At 47.2% G+C, this 22,917-nt stretch overlaps 1 protein-coding gene across 1 annotated transcript in view; it reads right to left on the bottom strand.

Annotated features, from left to right (window-relative positions):
• Positions 1-4,666: 4,666 nt before the first annotated feature.
• Positions 4,667-22,917, bottom strand: part of SUMO2 (small ubiquitin like modifier 2) — a 30,181-nt gene continuing 11,930 nt past the window's right edge. The window contains exon 4 of the mRNA XM_063960653.1: positions 4,667-5,316. Coding sequence (XP_063816723.1) covers positions 5,254-5,316 — 63 coding nt within the window. The 3' untranslated portion in view covers positions 4,667-5,253. The remainder of the gene's footprint in view (positions 5,317-22,917) is intronic.

Raw genomic sequence — 22,917 nt, 5'->3', positions numbered from 1 at the left:
GGGTATAATGCCAATAACTTTTTTGAAATTATCAACTTTTTATCAGGAGCAACCCACGCTTCATCACACACGTCATTTAATTCTTCTGATTCAGGAAAAACTGTTTGTAGTTTTTTCACACCATACATAATACCCTGTTTTACGGTATCTGTAGTATCAGCTAAATGTAACGTCTCCTTCATTGCCAAAATCATATAACGTGTGGCCCTACTGGAAAATACGTTTGAATTTCTACCGTCGTCACTGGAATCAGTGCCCGTGTCTGGGTCTGTGTCGACCGACTGAGGCAAAGGGCGTTTTACAGCCCCTGACGGTGTTTGAGGCGCCTGGACAGGCATTAATTGATTGTCCGGCCGCCTCATGTCCTCAACTGACTGTTTAAGGGAAGATAAACCATCACGTAATTCCACAAATAAAGGCATCCATTCTGGTGTCGACCCCCTGGGGGGTGACATCTGCATATTTGGCAATTGCTCCGCCTCCACACCAATATCGTCCTCATACATGTCGACACCACGTACCGACACACACCGCAAACTCACAGGGAATGCTCTAATGAAGACAGGACCCACTAGCCCTTTTGGGGAGACAGAGGGAGAGTCTGCCAGCACACACCACAAAGCGCTATATATACAAGGGATATCCTTATATTAAGTGCTCCCTTATAGCTGCTTTAATATATATATATATAGCCATTAATGTGCCCCCCCTCTCTGTTTTACCCTGTTTCTGTAGTGCAGTGCAGGGGAGAGACCTGGGAGCCGTTCTGACCAGCGGAGCTGTGACAGAAAATGGCGCCGTGTGCTGAGGAGATAGGCCCCGCCCCTTTTTCGGCGGGTTCTTCTCCCGCTATTTTTCCAGTCAGGCAGGGGTTAAATATCTCCATATAGCCCCTATGGGCTATATGTGAGGTATTTTTAGCCTTGTATAAGGTTTATATTTGCCTCTCAGAGCGCCCCCCCCCAGCGCTCTGCACCCTCAGTGACTGCCCAGTGAAGTGTGCTGAGAGGAAAATGGCGCACAGCTGCAGTGCTGTGCGCTACCTTATGAAGACTGAGGAGTCTTCAGCCGCCGGTTTCCGGACCTCTTCACGCTTCAGCATCTGCAAGGGGGTCGGCGGCGCGGCTCCGGGACCGGACTCCACGGCTGGGCCTGTGTTCGATCCCTCTGGAGCTAATGGTGTCCAGTAGCCAAGCAGCAAATCCACTCTGCATGCAGGTGAGTTTACTACTTTCCCCCTAAGTCCCACGTTGCAGTGATCCTGTTGCCAGCAGGACTCACTGTAAAGAAAAAAACCTAAAGTAAACTTTCTCTAAGCAGCTCTTTAGGAGAGCCACCTAGATTGCACCCTTCTCGTTCGGGCACAAAATCTAACTGGAGTCTGGAGGAGGGTCATAGGGGGAGGAGCCAGTGCACACCACCTGACCTAGTAAAGCTTTACTTTTTTGTGCCCTGTCTCCTGCGGAGCCGCTATCCCCCATGGTCCTTTCAGGAACCCCAGCATCCACTTAGGACGATAGAGAAACCTAAATATACTTTCTAGGAGCTCAGGAGAGCCCCTAGTGTGCATCCAGCTCAGCCGGGCACAGGATTCTAACTGAAGTCTGGAGGAGGGTCATAGTGGGAGGAGCCAGTGCACACCAGTTAGACCTAAAGCTTTCTTTATAGTTGTGCCCAGTCTCCTGCGGAGCCGCTATTCCCCATGGTCCTTACGGAGTCCCAGCATCCACTTAGGACGTCAGAGAAATATATATACACATATCTATATATATCTACATACTAGGGTCTCAATTTCTGCTGATAAGGTACCTGTCCACGCTGCCCAAGCGCTATAAACCCATGCCGACACAATCGCCGGTCTGAGTAGTGTACCAGAATGTGCACGCTATCTGCAGGATCCCTGAGAACAGCTGTTACGACAGGTTACCTTTTGGGCAAACGTGACACCCTAGGGGAATATTCCCATCATATCCTGGCCCTAGTGGGGAAAGGATACTGCCTGAGAATTCTTTGTGGGAAACTGCAGTCTCTTGTCTGGAGATTCCCGTTCTTTTTCCTCATGAGAGGAGGGAAATTTACCTCAGCTTTCTTCCCCTTAAACATGTGTACCCTTGTGTCAGGGACAGATGAGTCATCAGTGATATGCAAATCATCTTTTATTACAATAATCATATATTGAATACTTTTCTGCCATTTTGGCTGTAACTTTGCATTATCGTAGTCGACACTGGAGTCAATCTCCGTGTCGACATCAGTATTTATTATTTTGGATAGTGAGCATTGAGAAACACTGAAGGTCTCTGCGACAGAGTGACAGACATGGGTAGATTTCCTGTCTGTTCTCTAATCTTTTGTGAAATAAATTCACCTTAGCACTTAATTACACATATCCAACAGAAGTCGACGGAGACACCCTCTCACACACATATTTGCTCTATCTCCTCCTTAGGGGAGCCTTTTACCTCAGACATGTCGACACACGTACCGACACACCACACACACAGGGGATGCTCTATTTGAAGACAGTTCCCCCACAAGGCCCTTTGGAGAGACAGAGTATGCCAGCACACACCCCAGCGCTTTATGACCCAGGAATCACACAGTAACGTAGTGTTAACCCAGTAGCTGCTGTATATATTGTTTTTACGCCAATTTATGTGCCCCCCCCTCTCTTTTCACCCTCTTCTTCTGCAGGGGAGCTTCCTCTCAGCGGAGCTGTGGAGAGAAAATGGCGCTGGTGAGTGCTGAGGAAGAAGCCCCGCCCCCTCAGCGGCGGGCTTCTGTCCCGCGATTTTGTGTAAAAATAATGGCGGGGCCTCATGCATATTACAGTGCCCAGCTGTATATATGCTGCTTTTTGCCAGGAGGTACTCAATTGCTGCCCAGGGCGCTCCCCCCTGCACCCTACAGTGACCGGAGTGTGTGGGTTAGTGTGGGAGCAATGGCGCACAGCTGCAGTGCGCTACCTCATATGAAGACAGGAGTCTTCTGCCGCCGATTTTGTCGTCTTCCTGCTTCATCCCGCCGGCTTCTGTCTTCTGGCTCTGCGAGGGGGACGGCGGCGCGGCTCCGGGAACGGACGACCAAGGTTAGGTTCCTGTGTTCGATCCCTCTGGAGCCAATGGTGTCCAGTAGCCTAAGAAGCACAACCTAGCCGCAGTTAGTAGGTTTCCTTCTCTCCCCTCAGTCCCACGTAGCAGAGAGTCTGTTGCCAGCAGAAGCTCTCTGAAAATAAAAAAACCTAACTAAAATACTTTCTTAATAGCAAGCTCAGGAGAGCTCATTAAAATGCACCCAGCTCCTTCCGGGCACAGATTCTAACTGAGGTCTGGAGGAGGGGCATAGAGGGAGGAGCCAGTGCACACCAGTAGTCCTAATTCTTTCTTAGAGTGCCCGGTCTCCTGCGGAGCCCGTCTATTCCCCATGGTCCTTACGGAGTCCCCAGCATCCACTAGGACGTTAGAGAAATGTCAGTTTCCCCCCAAGTACCTTCAGATTGGAGCCAGCATACACAGCGCCCCAGTAGACAGTTACAGAGTAATTGCCTGGCGCTGACTGTGTACCTTAATAGATTACACAGTAATTTACAGCCTCCCCCAACCCCCTGGTACCTCACAGGATAGCTGGAGTCATGGGGGGCAGCGCTCCCAGTCAGCGTCTTAGTGATGAACCGCAGGAAGAAAATGGCACTGGTGAGCTGCTGGGTCTGCGGAGAAGCTCTGCCCCCAAACATGCCGCGGCTTCCTGCACTTTACAGGATTATACTGGCCTGAGGTAATGCATTCTAGCAGTAGAACCAACGTCCCTGATAGGAGCGGTGATCAGTTCTTAGGGTATATGCGCTGTCCCAGGGCGCCCCTCACAGCACCGCACCTGATGTACCGCTAAGCCGTTCGGAGCGCAGTGTCAGTACTGCGCTCCCACATGATGCCGCCATTTACACCGGCTCCACGCTTGTCGGGTCACCGGTGACCCACACCACCGCGATCTTCTGGCTCTGTTAGGGGGTGTCGGCAAGCTGTAGGAGTGAGCGGTCGCCTCGGGGGCTTAACGATCTTCACCCTCAGGAGCTTAAATGTCCTGTCAGCGGAGATAATGGCCATTAACCTCTGAGGGTTGGACACTACTTCCCCCCCCTAAGTCCCACGAAGCAGAGAGGCTGTTGCCAGCAGTCTCCCTGTGCCTAACATCTTTAAAAAATAAAACTAGAAAAGCTCCCCTAGCTGTGACCGGCTCTTCCGTGCACAATTTCTAAACTGAGTCCGGTAGGAGGGGCATAGAGGGAGGAGCCAGCCCACACTATCAAAGTCTTAAAGTGTCCATGGCTCCTGGTGGACCAGTCTATACCCCATGGTACTAATATGGACCCCAGTATCCCCTAGGATGTAAGAAATTCACAAAACATGACCTGTTTGTGGTACTTGAGGACTGTATTTGAGAACCCCTGGTGAAGTGAAAATTAGTAAAACTTTGCTGTCGCAGTGAATAAGCTAACTTCTTTGGTATACTGGACAACTTAATGCAGTTGCCACAGTAGCACTACCACACAAGAAAAGCAAGGAAACCAATATATAAGTCACCCATTGTCATGAATATTTTTGTAATTAATTGAATAAAAACAGGCTGTTTTCACTTAGGCTGTTCATAAATAAAGCAAAAAAGGTAATTTATTTTAAACAAGATTTATTTAAACAACGAGATGTTGGAAAGGGAATATCTACCTAAAATGTGTTTTTTTTTCTTTTTTTACATCATTCCTAGTTATGCACCCAGCTACATGTAACAGCTACATACAAAAAGATATAAAATCGTTAACAGTTAATAATAAAAAAAAAAAACATTATACCCCAATTGTGATGAGGGTTTGCTCCCATAAGTATAACCCATTAGCTGCTGGAGGTGCCTGTATATTGCAGTGTAGGGATAACCCAGCCAGTACAAAGGTAGGTGCCTGTATTTGACAGCACTGGGTGGGGGTCTGTAAAAGGACAGCAAAATAATTTACCGGAATAAAAGTTGAACAAAATAGATCAAAATAAAGATTAAGGTTGGAGACTGTGCAAATCTCCCACAATTTTAGGATAACTTGGTCCAAAATCAAAATAAACGTAAAAAAACAAACAAAAATTAACCCCTAGAATAACACACATCCACCCTATGTTTATGTACAATAAGGGAAGGGGGATGAGGTGAACATAGTCAGGAAATTTAACAGTGGAGCCAGTAGGTGACGGATTGGGCAATAAACATGTTCTAGAAGTTTCCTCCCGTCTGCTGCTGGAAAACATCAATTGTATCTTCATCCTCCATTTCCAACTAAGTAAAGCAAAAATAAAGTTAGGAAGTGTAGTTTCTCTACATAAATTCAAGCAGCCTTCAAATTACAAGCCTTTACATTTATTGAGACTATTAACACAATTAAAACGTCCCGGTTTCTCTCAATTCCGAGCTAGACCGAAAAAGACAACTACAATCGCTTGTTACGGTTGTCTTGCATATTTTCACTATCAAGTAACATTAGAGACCAGCCCCCCCCCCCCCCCCCTCCAAACAAAAACCCAAAACACTTAGATGCTTCTTGAATAATAGCCACAAGCCCAAAAAGGTACTTACATGAGAGGCATCCACATATCAACCATGGCACATCGCTAAGCATACCACTGCTCATTTGTTGTGACAATGAATGGGTGTGCGCCACTATTTGCCCCTGGTCTCTTTTCCAGACAGATCACTTGTTTTATTCCAGTAGTGGGAAATGTGTGCAACACATTTGTGGACCTACTGGTCTGCATAATCAGACCCCTGGTAATCAATGTTTTGGGGCAGTGTTATAATTAAGAGGCCATTTTTGTTTTATAAATTTACCCAAGATTGCATATTTCTTATGTTCGTAGAGGGGGAGTAGCTGTAGGCCAGCAATTGGATAAGTGTAGCTGAAGCAAAACCTACAAACGTAAACCTCGAATACAACAAGTCAGAGGTTCCCAAACGGTGTGCCGTGGCTCCTTGGGGTGCCTCGGGACACTTGCAGGGGTGCCCTGCGTTGATGGTCCAGGACCAATTCAAATTATTCATGGTCAATATAATAGGCAAAACCAGTGCTGGTGGCTGCCAGTAATAAAATATGTGGCCAAACAGAAGCAAATCTTGTCCCTCACCACACAACTGACCCTAAGGATGACATATAAACGCGATCTACTTAATGTAATATTTATTTCTAAATTTCTCAAGAAATTTTTGGCCTAGGGGTGCCGTGAAAAAAATTGATATTCTAGGGTGCCGTGATTCAAAAAAGTTTGGAAACCACTGCAATAAGTCCATCAGATTTTTAGTAGCATTTACCGGTTAAGAAAGGCAATTTTCTTACTTGTATAAGCCACATAGAAATAGTGTTTGTTCTACTCAAATCTTTCATTACAGACAGATTTCCAGTCCTCTGACAAGGTGGCAGCTTTTCATCCCATATGGGAATGCCCAAATCATACTACCATAGCTGGTATGGGCAATCTGTTGCCATCAGCCATGGCCAAAGTATAGATAACATTGTGGCCCAATGCAGAACTAGTTCATATCGCACACATTTTGGGCAACTTCATACTATCAATGTCATCTAATAGTTATATTGTAGCAATCTGTATTGAAATAAACAATGGTTCCAAAAGGATTACAGAACAGAATATGTAGGAATTTAACAGTCCACACGTAATGCTGCAATTTAATGTACACCATGCTGCTGGCACCGGGCAACACTTAGGGGCCGATTTATCACCATCTGCATCTGATGTGGTATGATAATATCGGCCAAACTCACATGGATGTACCAATTATTGCATGCAGGGACAGAGCTTGTCAGAAAGCTGTGTCCTGGTGATGCCTCTCCGCAGCCTCAGGGTATTTCCCCCCCATCAGGGCAGCGGATACCAACTCCTGGGATAGGCAAGTATGTTTTTTTTTGTAAAGGTGACCAGCACATAACTAATCACACTGGCCGGGTCCTGCACAGCTTTCTCTGCCAGGGGCGTATCAGTGCTGCCCTGTGATTTCGCCAGCCTGAGCTGGCGTTAATATAATAGGGTACACTGCAGTTTATTTTTTTATTTTTTATTTTTTTTTAGTAAAATCGGCCCAGAATGCATTTCCCATTATAAGTATGGGGAATGCCATGCGAGTTACAAAAAAAAAATAAGAATTTACTTACCGATAATTCTATTTCTCGGAGTCCGTAGTGGATGCTGGGGTTCCTGAAAGGACCATGGGGAATAGCGGCTCCGCAGGAGACAGGGCACAAAAGTAAAGCTTTTACAGGTCAGGTGGTGTGTACTGGCTCCTCCCCCTATGACCCTCCTCCAGACTCCAGTTAGGTACTGTGCCCGGACGAGCGTACACAATAAGGGAGGATTTTGAATCCCGGGTAAGACTTATACCAGCCACACCAATCACACCGTACAACTTGTGATCTAAACCCAGTTAACAGTATGATAACAGAGGAGCCTCTGAAAGATGGCTTCCTAAACAATAACCCGAATTAGTTAACAATAACTATGTACAAGTATTGCAGATAATCCGCACTTGGGATGGGCGCCCAGCATCCACTACGGACTCCGAGAAATAGAATTATCGGTAAGTAAATTCTTATTTTCTCTATCGTCCTAAGTGGATGCTGGGGTTCCTGAAAGGACCATGGGGATTATACCAAAGCTCCCAAACGGGCGGGAGAGTGCGGATGACTCTGCAGCACCGAATGAGAGAACTCCAGGTCCTCCTTTGCCAGGGTATCAAATTTGTAAAAATTTACAAACGTGTTCTCCCCTGACCACGTAGCTGCTCGGCAGAGTTGTAATGCCGAGACCCCTCGGGTAGCCGCCCAAGATGAGCCCACCTTCCTTGCGGAATGGGCCTTAACAGATTTAGGCTGTGGCAGGCCTGCCACAGAATGTACAAGTTGAATTTTGTTACAAATCCAACGAGCAATCGACTGCTTAGAAGCAGGTGCACCCAACTTGTTGGGTGCATACAGTATAAACAGCGAGTCAGATTTTCTGACTCCAGCCGTCCTTTAAATGTATATTTTTAAGGCTCTGACAACGTCCAACAACTTGGAGTCCTTCAAGTCGTCTGTAGCCGCAGGCACTACAATAGGCTGGTTCAGGTGAAACGCTGATACCACCTTAGGGAGAAAATGCGGACGCGTCCGCAGCTCTGCCCTATGTCGAATGGAAAATTAAATAAGGGCTTTTATAAAACAAAGCCGCCAGTTCAGATACTCTCCCGGCCGAAGCCAGGGCCAGTAACATAGTCACTTTCCATGTGAGATATTTCAAATCCACATTCTTTAGTGGTTCAAACCAATTGGATTTGAGGAAATCTAAAACTACATTTAGATCCCACGGTGCCACCTTAGGCACCACAGGAGGCTGTATATGCAGTACTCCTTTGATAAAAATCTGGACCTCAGGGACTGAGGCCAATTCTTTTTGGAAGAATATTGATAGGGCCGAAATTTGAACCTTAATAGATCCCAATTTGAGACCCATAGACAATCCTGATTGCAGGAAATGTAGGAAAACGACCCAGTTGAAATTCCTCCATCGGAGCACTCCGCTGCTCGCACCACGCAACATATTTTCGCCAAATACGGCGATAATGCTTCGCGGTGACTTCCTTCCTTGCCTTTATCAAGGTAGGAATGACTTCTTCTGGAATGCCTTTTCCTTTTAGGATCTGGCATTCAAACGCCATGCCGTCAAACGCAGCCGCGGTAAGTCTTGAAAAAGACAAGGACCCTGCTGAAGCAGGTCCCTTCTCAGAAGTAGAGGCCACGGATCGTCAGTGACCATCTCTTGAAGTTCCGGGTACCAAGTCCTTCTTGGCCAATCCGGAGCCACTAGTCTTACTCCTCTTTGCCGTATAATCCTCAATACCTTTGGTATGAGAGGCAGAGGAGGAAACACATATACCGACTGGTACACCCAAGGTGTTACCAGCGCGTCCACAGCTATTGCCTGCGGATCTCTTGACCTGGCGCAATACCTGTCCAGTGTTTTGTTGAGGCGAGACGCCATCATGTCCACCATTGGTTTTACCCAACGGTTTAATAGCATGTGGAAAACTTCTGGATGAAGTCCCCACTCTCCCGGGTGAAGGTCGTGTCTGCTGAGGAAGTCTGCTTCCCAGTTGTCCACGCCCGGGATGAATACTGCTGACAGTGCTATCACGTGATTCTCCGCCCAGCGAAGGATCCTGGCAGCTTCTGCCATTGCCCTCCTGCTTCTTGTGCCGCCCTGTCTGTTTACATGGGCGACTGCCGTGATGTTGTCCGACTGGATCAACACCGGTCTTCCTTGAAGCAGAGGTTCCGCCTGGCTTAGAGCATTGTAGATTGCTCTTAGTTCCAGAATGCTTATGTGAAGAGACTTTTTCAGGCTCGACCACACTCCCTGGAAATTTCTTCCCTGTGTGACTGCTCCCCAGCCTCTCAGGCTGGCATCCGTGGTCACCAGGATCCAATCCTGCATGCCGAATCTGCGGCCCTCCAATAGATGAGCCTCCTGCAACCACCACAGAAGGGATACCCTTGTCCTCGGCGACAGGGTTATCCGCAGGTGCATCTGAAGATGCGACCCTGACCATTTGTCCAACAGATCCCTTTGCATGGAATCTGCCGAAAGGGATTGCTTCGTAAGAAGCTACCATTTTTTCCCAGGACTCTTGTGCATTGATGTACAGACACCTTTCCTGGTTTTAGGAGGTTCCTGACCAGGTCAGATAACTCCTTGGCTTTTTCTTCGGGAAGAAAAACCTTTTTCTGAACTGTGTCCAGAATCATCCCCAGGAACAGCAGACGAGTTGTCGGCATTAATTGGGATTTTGGAATATTCAGAATCCATCCGTGCTGCTTTAGCACCTCTTGAGATAGTGCTAAACCCATCTCTAGCTGTTCTCTGGACCTTGCCCTTATTAGGAGATCGTCCAAGTATGGGATAATTAATACGCCTTTTCTTCGAAGAAGAAATATTATCTCGGCCATTACCTTTGTAAAGACCCGAGGTGCCGTGGACAAACCAAACGGCAGCGTCTGAAACTGATAGTGACAGTTTTGTATAACGAACCTGAGGTACCCCTGGTGTGAGGGGTAATTGGAACGTGGAGATACGCATCCTTGATGTCCAAGGATACCATAAAGTCCCCTTCTTCCAGGTTCGCTATCACTGCTCTGAGTGACTCCATCTTGAACTTGAACTTCTTTATGTACAGGTTCAAGGACTTCAGATTTAGAATAGGCCTTACCGAGCCATCCGGCTTCGGTACCACAAAAAGAGTGGAATAATACCCCTTCCCTTGTTGTAGAAGAGGTACCTTGACTATCACCTGCTGAGAATACAGCTTGTGAATGGCTTCCAAAACCGTCTCCCTTTCTGAGGGGGACGTTGGTAAAGCAGACTTCAGGAAACGGCGAGGTGGCTCTGTCTCTAATTTCAACCTGTACCCCTGAGATATTATCTGCAGGATCCAGGGATTTACCTGCGAGTGAGCCCACTGCGCGCTGTAATTCTTGAGACGACCGCCTACCGCCCCCGAGTCCGCTTGCGAAGCCCCAGCGTCATGCTGAGGCTTTTGTAGAAGCCGGGGAGGGCTTCTGTTCCTGGGAAGGAGCTGCCTGTTGCTGTCTCTTCCCTCGTCCTCTGCCTCGTGGCAGATATGAATAGCCCTTTGCTCTCTTATTTTTAAAGGAACGAAAGGGCTGCGGTTGAAAGGTCGGTGCCTTTTTCTGTTGGGGAGTGACTTGAGGTAGAAAGGTGGATTTCCCGGCCGTAGCCGTGGCCACCAAATCCGATAGACCGACCCCAAATAACTCCTCTACGCATCGCCTGTCCACTGTCGTGTCCATAAAGCTCTTCTGGCCGAAATGGACATAGCACTTACCCGTGATGCCAGTGTGCAGATATCTCTCTGTGCATCACGCATATAAAGAAATGCATCCTTTATTTGTTCTAACGACAGTAAAATATTGTCCCTGTCCAGGGTATCAATATTTTCGATCAGGGACTCTGACCAAACTACCCCAGCACTGCACATCCAGGCAGTCGCAATAGCTGGTCGTAGTATAACACCTGCATGTGTGTATATACCTTTTTGGATATTTTCCATCCTCCTATCTGATGGATCTTTAAGTGCGGCCGTCTCAGGAGAGGGTAACGCCACTTGTTTTGATAAGCGTGTTAGCGCTTTGTCCACCCTAGGAGGTGTTTCCCAGCGCTCCCTAACCTCTGGCGGGAAAGGGTATAAAGCCAATAACTTCTTTGAAATTAGCAGTTTTTTATCGGGGCACCCCACGCTTCATCACACACGTCATTTAATTCTTCTGATTCGGTAAAAACTACTGGTAGTTTTTTCACACCCCACATAATACCCTGTTTAGTGGTACCTGTAGTATCAGCTAAATGTAACATCTCCTTTATTGCCAAAATCATATAACGTGTGGCCCTACTGGAAAATACGGTTGATTCGTCACCTTCACCACCGGAATCAGTGCCTGTGTCTGGGTCTGTGTCGACCGACTGAGGCAAGGGGCGTTTTACAGCCCCTGACGGTGTTTGAGGCGCCTGGACAGGCACTTATTGAGTGTCCGGCCGCCTCATGTCGGCAAACGACTGCTTAAGCGAGTTGACGCTATCCCGTAATTCCACAAATAAAGGCATCCATTCTGGTGTCGACCCCCTAGGAGGTGACATCCTCATATTTGGCAATTGCTCCGCCTCCACACCAATAACGTCCTCATACATGTCGACACACACGTACCGACACACAGCAGACACACAGGGAATGCTCTATACGAAGACAGGACCCACTAGCCCTTTGGGGAGACAGAGGGAGAGTCTGCCAGCACACACCAAAAAGCGCTATATATGACAGGGATAGCCTTATGATTAAGTGCTCCCTTATAGCTGCTTTTATATTAATATATTGCCATTTATTTTGCCCCCCCTCTCTGTTATACCCTGTTTCTGTAGTGCAGTGCAGGGGAGAGACCTGGGAGCCTTCCTGACCAGCGGAGCTGTGACAGAAAATGGCACCGTGTGCTGAGGAGATAGGCCCCGCCCCTTTTTCGGCGGGCTCGTCTCCCGCTATTTAGTACATTTAGGCAGGGGTAAATATCTCCATATAGCCTCTGGGGCTATATGTGAGGTATTTTTAGCCTTTTTAAAGGTTTTCATTTGCCTCCCAGGGCCCCCCCCCCCCCAGCGCCCTGCACCCTCAGTGACTGCCGTGTGAAGTGTGCTGAGAGGAAAATGGCGCACAGCTGCAGTGCTGTGCGCTACCTTAAGAAGACTGCAGGAGTCTTCAGCCGCCGATTCTGGACCTCTTCTTGCTTCAGCATCTGTGAGGGGGCCGGCGGCGTGGCTCCGGTGACCATCCAGGCTGTACCTGTGATCGTCCCTCTGGAGCTTCATGTCCAGTAGCCAAGAAGCCAATCCATCCTGCACGCAGGTGAGTTCACTTCTTCTCCCCTCTGTCCCTCGTTGCAGTGATCCTGTTGCCAGCAGGAATCACTGTAAAATAAAAAACCTAAGCTAAACTCTCTAAGCAGCTCTTTATGAGAGCCACCTAGAATTGCACCCTTCTCGGCCGGGCACAAAAATCTAACTGGAGTCTGGAGGAGGGTCATAGGGGGAGGAGCCAGTACACACCACCTGACCTGTAAAAGCTTTACTTTTGTGCCCTGTCTCCTGCGGAGCCGCTATTCCCCATGGTCCTTTCAGGAACCCCAGCATCCACTTAGGACGATAGAGAAAACAAAAAACCACACATTACATACATATCCGTATTTTGGAATACAGGATGAGTATCCCTTATCCAAAATTCTTGGGACCAGAGGTATTTTGGATATCGGATTTTTCCGTATTTTGGAATAATTGCATACCATAATGACATATCATGGTGATGGGACCCAAGTCTAAGCACATAATGCATTTATGTTTCATATACACCTTATACACAGCCTGAAGGTAATTTTAGCCAATATTTTTAATAACTTTGTGCATTAAACAAAGTGTGTCTACATTCACACAATTCATTTGTTTCATATACACCTTATACACACAGCCTGAAGGTCATTTAATACAAAATAAATATATATATTTATTTTGTATTAAATGACCTTCAGGCTGTGTGTATAAGGTGTATATGAAACAAATGAATTGTGTGAATGTAGACACACTTTGTTTAATGCACAAAGTTATTAAAAATATTGGCTAAAATTACCTTCAGGCTGTGTGTACAAGGTGTATATGTAACATAAATGCATTATGTGCTTAGACTTGGGTCCCATCACCATGATATGTCATTATGGTATGCAATTATTCCAAAATACGGAAAAATCCGATATCCAAAATACCTCTGGTCCCAAGAATTTTGGATAAGGGATACTCATCCTGTATTCCAAAATATGTGTGTGTGTGTGTGTGTGTGTGTGTTATATATATATATATATATATATATATATATATATATATATATATATATATATATATATATATATATATATATATATATGATCCTGAGTGTAGCGGAAGTCCTTCCAAGTAGGTATATCTTATACTATGGATAATTTAATTTCTTGGGTTCCTGCAGTGGATAACCCCTCACCAGAAAGTCACCCAAACAAATGGCCTAAGGCCAATTAGAATAAAAATATTTAATGCAAAGAAATTCATAAAAGTCTTTAGCATGAGAATTTTACAACAGGTTATACATAGATTTTGATAACTCTGACAGCAGAGACATCCAGTAGGTAGATGTATGAACTCCATCACCTTAGCAAGGTGTGCGCTTGGCAAAGGGAGTAATTTTCCTATCTGGAATACTGACTAATTGACTTTTATGAATTTCTTTGCATTACATATTTTTATTCTAATTGGCCTTGGGCCATTTGTTTGGGTGACTTTCTGGTGAGGGGTTATCCACTGCAGGAACCCAAGAAATTAAATTATCCATAGTATAAGATATACCTACTTGGAAGGACTTCCGCTACATCTATACATCGCTCAGGATCTGTTTTTTCTACCCTATGTATGTTTGAGATCTGGCAACGGAGGTCTCGCCTGTAGTGCTGCTGGTTCTACGAGCGCAAGATAAGGATATTGTGTGTATAATATATATATATATATATTTTTTTTATAACTATTAAACAAAGTTTGTGTAAATTAAGCCATCAAAAAACAAAGGTTTCACTATCTCAAAAAAAAGTCCGTATTTCGGAATGTTCTGTATTTCAGAATATTTGGATATGGGATGGGATGATAGATATATATATATATATATATATATATATATATATATATATATATATATATATATATATATATATATATATATATATATATATATATAAAGAATTTACTTACCGATAATTCTATTTCTCATAGTCCGTAGTGGATGCTGGGGACTCCGTAAGGACCATGGAGAATAGCGGCTCTGCAGGAGACTGGCCACATCTAAAGAAAGCTTTAGGACTATCTGGTGTGCACTGGCTCCTCCCCCTATGACCCTCCTCCAAGCCTCAGTTAGGATACTGTGCCCGGACGAGCGTACACAATAAGGAAGGATTTTGAATCCCGGGTAAGACTCATACCAGCCACACCAATCACACCGTATAACCTGTGATCTGAACCCAGTTAACAGCATGATAACAGAGGAGCCTCTGAAAGATGGCTCACAACAATAATAACCCGATTTTTGTAACAATAACTATGTACAAGTATTGCAGACAATCTGCACTTGGGATGGGCGCCCAGCATCCACTACAGACTATGAGAAATAGAATTATCGGTAAGTAAAAATTCTTATTTTCTCTAACGTCCTAAGTGGATGCTGGGGACTCCGTAAGGACCATGGGGATTATACCAAAGCTCCCAAACGGGCGGGAGAGTGCGGATGACTCTGCAGCACCAAATGAGAGAACTCCAGGTCCTCCTCAGCCAGGATATCAATTTTGTAGAATTTTACAAACGTATTTGCTCCTGACCAAGTAGCTGCTCGGCAAAGTTGTAAAGCCGAGACCCCTCGGGCAGCCGCCCAAGATGAGCCCACCTTCCTTGTGGAGTGGGCATTTACAGATTTTTGGCTGTGGCAGGCCTGCCACAGAATGTGCAAGCTGAATTGTACTACAAATCCAACGAGCAATAGTCTGCTTAGAAGCAGGAGCACCCAGCTTGTTGGGTGCACACAGGATAAACAGCGAGTCAGATTTCCTGACTCAAGCCGTCCTGGAAACATATTTTCAGGGCACTGACAACGTCTAGCAACTTGGAGGCCTCCAAGTCCCTAGTAGCCGCAGGCACCACCAATAGGTTGGTTCAGGTGAGACGCTGAAACCACCTTGGGGAGAAACTGAGGACGAGTCCTCAATTCCACCCTGTCCGAATGGAAAATCAGATAAGGGCTTTTTCAGGATAAAGCCGCCAATTCTGACACGCGCCTGGCCCAGGCCAGGGCCAACAGCATGACCACTTTCCATGTGAGATATTTTAACTCCACAGATTTAAGTGGTTCAAACCAATGTGACTTTTGGAACCCAAAACTACATTGAGATCCCAAAGTGCCACTGGAGGCACAAAAGGAGGCTGTATATGCAGTACCCCTTTTACAAACGTCTGAACTTCAGGGACTGAAGCTAGTTCTTTTTGGAAGAAAATTGACAGGGCCGAAATTTGAACCTTAATGGACCCCAATTTCAGGCCCATGGACACTCCTGTTTGCAGGAAATGTAGGAATCGACCCAGTTGAATTTCCTCCGTCGGGCCTTACTGGCCTCGCACCACGCAACATATTTTCGCCAATTGCGGTGATAATGTTTTTGCGGTTACATCCTTCCTGGCTTTGATCAGGATAGGGATGACTTCATCCGGAATGCCTTTTTTCCTTCAGGATCCGGCGTTCAACCGCCATGCCGTCAAACGCAGCCGCGGTAAGTCTTGGAACAGACAGGGTCCTTGCTGGAGCAGGTCCCTTCTTAGAGATAGAGGCCACGGATCCTCCGTGAGCATCTCTTGAAGTTCCGGTTACCAAGTCCTTCTTGGCCAATCCGGAGCCACGAATATAGTGCTTACTCCTCTCCATCTTATCAATCTCAGTACCTTGGGTATGAGAGGCAGAGGAGGGAACACATACCAGAGCGTCTACAGCTATTGCCTGAGGGTCCCCGGACCTGGCGCAATACCTGTCGAGTTTTTCCCAACGGTTTATAATCATGTGGAAGACTTCTGGGTGAAGTCCCCACTCTCCCGGGTGGAGGTCGTGCTGAGGAAGTCTGCTTCCCAGTTGTCCACTCCCGGAATGAATACTGCTGACAGTGCTATCACATGATTTTCCGCCCAGCGAAGAATCCTTGCAGCTTCTGCCATTGCCCTCCTGCTTCTTGTGCCACCCTGTCTGTTTACGTGGGTGACTGCCGTGATGTTGTCCGACTGGATCAACACCGGCTGACCTTGAAGCAGAGGTCTTGCTAAGCTTAGAGCATTGTAAATGTCCCTTAGCTTCAGGATATTTATGTGAAGTGATGTCTCCAGGCTTGACCATAAGCCCTGGATATTCCTTCCCTGTGTGACTGCTCCCCAGCCTCGCAGGCTGGCATCCGTGGTCACCAGGACCCAGTCCTGAATGCCGAATCTGCGGCCCTCTAGAAGATAAGCACTCTGCAACCACCACAGGAGGGACACCCTTGTCATTGGTGACAGGGTTATCCGCTGATGCATCTGAAGATGCGATCCGGACCATTTGTCCAGCAGGTCCCACTGGAAAGTTCTTGCGTGGAATCTGCCGAATGGGATTGCTTCGTAGGAAGCCACCATTTTACCCAGAACCCTTGTGCATTGATGCACTGAGACTTGGCTCGGTTTTAGGAGGTTCCTGACTAGCTCGGATAACTCCCTGGCTTTCTCCTCCGGGAGAAACACCTTTTTCTGGACTGTGTCCAGGATTATCCCTAGGAACAGAAGACAAGTCGTCGGAACCAGGTGCGATTTTGGAATATTGAGAATCCAATCGTGCTGCCGCAACACTACCTGAGATAGTGCTACACCGACCTCCAACTGTTCCTTGGATCTTACCCTTATCAGGGAATTGTCCAAGGAAGGGATAACTAAAATTCACTTCCATCGAAGGAATATCATCATTTCGGCCATTACCTTGGTAAAGACCCGGGGTGCCGTGTACCATCCATACGGCAGCGTCTGAACTGATAGTGACAGTTCTGTACCATAAACCTGAGGTACCCTTGGTGAGAAGGGTAAATTTTGACATGAAGGTAAGCATACTTGATGTCCCGAGACATCATGTAGTCCCCTTCTTCCAGGTTCGCAATCACTGCTCTGATTGACTCAATCTTGAATTTGAACCTCTGTACGTAAGTGTTCAAAGATTTTAGATTTAGAATCGGTCTCACCGAGCCGTCCGGCTTCGGTACCACAACAGTGTGGAATAATACCCCGTTCCCTGTTGCAGGAGGGGTATCTTGATTATCACCTGCTGGGAATACAGCTTGTGAATGGCTTCCAAAACTGTCTCCCTGTCAGAAGGAGACATCGGTAAAGCCGACTTTAGGAAACGGCGAGGGGGAGACGTCTCGAATTCTAATTTGTACCCCTGAGATATCACCTGAAGGATCCAGGGGTCTACTTGCGAGTGAGCCCACTGCGCGCTGAAATTCATTGAGACGGGCCCCCCACCGTGCCTGATTCTGCTTGTAAAGCCCCAGCGTATACTGAGGGCTTGGCAGAGGCGGGAGAGGGTTTCTGTTCCTGGGAACTGGCTGATTTCTGCAGCCTTTTTCCTCTCCCTCTGTCACGGGGCAGAAATGAGGAACCTTTTGCCCGCTTGTCCACGAAAAGACTGCGCCTGATAATACAGCGTCTTCTCATGTTGAGAGGCGACCTGGGGTACAAACGTGGAATTCCCAGCTGTTGCCGTGGCCACCAGGTCTGAAAGACCGACCCCAAATAACTCCTCCCTTAATAAAGCAATACTTCCAAATGCCGTTTGGAATACGCATCACCTGACCACTGACGTGTCCATAACCCTCTACTGGTAGAAATGGACAACGCGCTTAGACTTGATGCCAGTCGGCAAATATTCCGCTGTGCATCACGCATATATAAAAATGCATCTTTTAAATGCTCTATAGGCAAAAATATACTGTCCCTATCTAGGGTATCAATATTTTCAGTCAGGGAATCCGACCACGCCAACCCAGCACTGCACATCCAGGCTGAGGCGATTGCTGGTCGCAGTATAACACCAGTATGTGTGTAAATACCTTTTAGGATACCCTCCTGCTTTCTATCAGCAGGATCCTTAAGGGCGGCCATCTCAGGCGAAGGTAGAGCCCTTACAAGCGCGTGAGCGCTTTATCCCCCCTAGGGGGTGTTTCCCAACGCACCCTAACCTCTGGCGGGAAAGGATATAATGCCAATAACATTTTAGAAATTATCCGTTGTTATCGGGGGAAACCCACGCATCATCACACACCTCATTTAATTTCTCAGATTCAGGAAAACTACAGGTAGTTTTTCCTCACCGAACATAATACCCCTTTTTTGGTGGTACTCGTATTATCAGAAATGTGTAAAACATTTTTCATTGCCTCAATCATGTAACGTGTGGCCCTACTAGAAGTCACATTCGTCTCTTCACCGTCGACACTGGAGTCAGTATCCGTGTCGGCGTCTATATCTGCCATCTGAGGTAACGGGCGCTTTAGAGCCCCTGACGGCCTATGAGACGTCTGGACAGGCACAAGCTGAGTAGCCGGCTGTCTCATGTCAACCACTGTCTTTTATACAGAGCTGACACTGTCACATAATTCCTTCCAACAGTTCATCCACTCAGGTGTCGACCCCCTAGGGGGTGACATCACTATTACAGGCAATCTGCTCCGTCTCCACATCATTTTTCTCCTCATACATGTCGACACAAAAGTACCGACATACAGCACACACACAGGGAATGCTCTGATAGAGGACAGGACCCCACTAGCCCTTTGGGGAGACAGAGGGAGAGTTTGCCAGCACACACCAGAGCTATATTATATATATATATATATATATACATATACATACATACATACATACATACATACATACACACACACACACAGGGGGATAACCTTATATAAGTGTTTTTCCCCTTATAGCTGCTGTATAGTTAATACTGCGCCTAATTAGTGCCCCCCTCTCTTTTTTTTAACCCTTTCTGTAGTGTAGTGACTGCAGGGGAGAGACAGGGAGCTTCCCTCCAACGGAGCTGTGAGGGAAAATGGCGCCAGTGTGCTGAGGAGATAGGCTCCGCCCCTTTTTCGCTGACTTTTCTCCTGCTTTTTTATGGATTCTGGCAGGGGTTAAATGCATCCATATAGCCCAGGAGCTATATGTGATGCATTTTTTTGCCATCCAAGGTGTTTTTATTGCGTCTCAGGGCGCCCCCCCCCAGCGCCCTGCACCCTCCGTGACCGAAGTGTGCTGAGAGCAATGGCGCACAGCTGCAGTGCTGTGCGCTACCTTGTTGAAGACAGGACGTCTTCTGCCGCCGATTTTCCGGACCTCTTCTGCCTTCTGGCTCTGTAAGGGGGCCGGCGGCGCGGCTCTGGGACCCATCCAAGCTGGGCCTGTGATCGTCCCTCTGGAGCTAATGTCCAGTAGCCTAAGAAGCCCAATCCACTCTGCACGCAGGTGAGTTCGCTTCTTCTCCCCTTAAGTCCCTCGATGCAGTGAGCCTGTTGCCAGCAGGTCTCACTGAAAATAAAAAACCTAATCTAAAACTTTCACTAAGAAGCTCAGGAGAGCCCCTAGTGTGCACCCTTCTCGTTCGGGCACAGAGATCTAACTGAGGCTTGGAGGAGGGTCATAGGGGGAGGAGCCAGTGCACACCAGATAGTCCTAAAGTTTTCTTTAGATGTGCCCAGTCTCCTGCGGAGCCGCTATTCCCCATGGTCCTTACGGAGTCCCCAGCATCCACTTAGGACGTTATATATATATAAAAAAAAAAAAATAAGATTTTACTTACCGATAAATCTATTTCTCGTAGTCCGTAGTGGATGCTGGGACTCCGTAAGGACCATGGGGAATAGTGGCTCCGCAGGAGACAGGGCACAAGAATAAAAGCTTTAGGATCAGGTGGTGTGCACTGGCTCCTCCCCCTATGACCCTCCTCCAAGCCTCAGTTAGGATACTGTGCCCGGACGAGCGTACATAATAAGGAAGGATATTGAATCCCGGGTAAGACTTATACCAGCCACACCAATCACACCGTACAACTCGTGATCTGAACCCAGTTAACAGTATGATAAAACGAAAGGGAGCCTCTGAAAAGATGGCTCACAACAATAATAACCCGAATTTTTGTAACAATAACTATATACAAGTATTGCAGACAATCCGCACTTGGGATGGGCGCCCAGCATCCACTACGGACTACGAGAAATAGATTTATCGGTAAGTAAAATCTTATTTTCTCTGACGTCATAGTGGATGCTGGGACTCCGTAAGGACCATGGGGATTATACCAAAGCTCCCAAACGGGCAGGAGAGTGCGGATGACTCTGCAGCACCGAATGAGAGAACTCCAGGTCCTCCTCAGCCAGGGTATCAAATTTGTAGAATTTAGCAAACGCGTTTGCCCCTGACCAAGTAGCTGCTCGGCAAAGTTGTAAAGCCGAGACCCCTCGGGCAGCCGCCCAAGATGAGCCCACTTTCCTTGTGGAATGGGCTTTTACCGATTTTGGCTGTGGCAGGCCTGCCACAGAATGTGCAAGCTGAATTGTACTACAAATCCAACGAGCAATCGTCTGCTTAGAAGCAGGAGCACCCAGTTTGTTGGGTGCATACAGGATAAACAGCGAATCAGATTTTCTGACTCCAGCCGTCCTGGAAACATATTTTCAGGGCCCTGACAACGTCAAGCAACTTAGAGTCCTCCAAGTCCCTAGTAGCCGCAGGTACCACAATAGGTTGGTTCATGTGAAATGCAGAAACCACCTTAGGTAGAAATTGAGGACGAGTCCTCAATTCTGCCCTGTCAGAATGAAAAATTAAGTAAGGGCTTTTATATGATAAAGCCGCCAATTCTGACACACGCCTGGCTGAAGCCAGGGCTAACAGCATCGTCACCTTCCATGTGAGATATTTTAAGTCCACAGTGGTGAGTGGTTCAAACCAATGTGACTTTAGGAAACTCAACACAACATTGAGATCCCAAGGTGCCACTGGAGGCACAAAAGGAGGCTGTATATGCAGTACCCCTTTTACAAAATGTCTGAACTTCAGGCACTGAAGCCAGTTCTTTCTGGAAGAAAATCGACAGGGCCGAAATTTGAACCTTAATGGACCCTAATTTTAGGCCCATAGATAGTCCTGTTTGCAGGAAATGGAGGAAACGACCCAGTTGAAATTCCTCTGTAGGGGCCTTCTTGGCCTCACACCACGCAACATATTTTCGCCAAATGCGGTGATAATGTTTTGCGGTTACATCCTTCCTGGCCTTGACCAGGGTAGGGATGACTTCATCTGGAATGCCTTTTTCCTTCAGGATCCGGCGTTCAACCGCCATGCCGTCAAACGCAGCCGCGGTAAGTCTTGGAACAGACAAGGCCCCTGCTGTAGCAGGTCCTTTCTTAGAGGTAGAGGCCACGGTTCGTCCGTGAGCATCTCTTGAAGTTCCGGGTACCAAAGTCCTTCTTGGCCAATCCGGAACCACGAGTATAGTTCTTACTCCTCTCCTTCTTATGATTCTCAGTACTTTTGGTATGAGAGGCAGAGGAGGGAACACATACACTGACTGGTACACCCACGGCGTTACCAGAGCGTCCACCGCTATTGCCTGAGGGTCCCTTGACCTGGCGCAATATCTGTCTAGTTTTTTGTTTAGACGGGACGCCATCATGTCCACCTTTGGTTTTTCCCAACGGTTTACTATCAGGTGGAAGACTTCTGGGTGAAGTCCCCACTCTCCCGGGTGGAGGTCGTGTCTGCTGAGGAAGTCTGCTTCCCAGTTGTCCACTCCCAGAATGAACACTGCTGACAGTGCTATCACATGATTTTCCGCCCAGCGAAGAATCCTTGCAGCTTCTGCCATTGCCCTCCTGCTTCTCGTGCCGCCCTGTCTGTTTACGTGGGCGACTGACGTGATGTTGTCCGATTGGATCAATACCGCCTGACCCTGAAGCAGGGGTTTCGCTTGACTTAGGGCATTGTAAATGGCCCTTAGTTCCAGAACGTTTATATGAAGAGATGTTTCCATGCTTGACCACAAGCCCTGGAAATTTTTTCCCTGTGTGACTGCTCCCCAGCCTCTCAGGCTTGCATCCGTGGTCACCAGGATCCAATCCTGAATGCCAAATCTGCGGCCCTCTAGTAGATGAGCACTCTGCAGCCACCACAGAAGAGACACCCTTGTCCTTGGCGACAGGGTTATCCGCTGATGCATCTGAAGATGCGATCCGGACCATTTGTCCAGTAGATCCCACTGAAACGTTCTTGCATGGAATCTTCCGAATGGAATCGCTTCGTAAGAAGCCACCATTTTTCCCAGGACCCTCGTGCACTGATACCTGGCCTGGTTTTAGGAGGTTCCTGACTAGCTCGGATAACTCCCTGGCCTTCTCCTCCGGGAGAAACACATTCTTCTGGACTGTGTCCAGAATCATTCCTAGGAACAGTAGACGTGTCGTTGGAATCAGCTGCGATTTTGGAATATTTAGGATCCACCCGTGCTGACGTAACACTACCTGAGATAGTGCTACTCCGACTTCTAACTGTTCCCTGGACCTTGCCCTTATCAGGAGATCGTCCAAGTAAGGGATAATTAAGATGCCCTTTCTTCGAAGAAGAATCATCATTTCGGCCATTACCTTGGTAAAGACCCGAG

Source organism: Pseudophryne corroboree, chromosome 3 (assembly GCF_028390025.1).
Source record: "Pseudophryne corroboree isolate aPseCor3 chromosome 3, aPseCor3.hap2, whole genome shotgun sequence".
NCBI classification, from domain to species: Eukaryota; Metazoa; Chordata; class Amphibia; order Anura; family Myobatrachidae; genus Pseudophryne; species Pseudophryne corroboree.
This window is presented reverse-complemented; position numbering and strand designations above follow the sequence as displayed.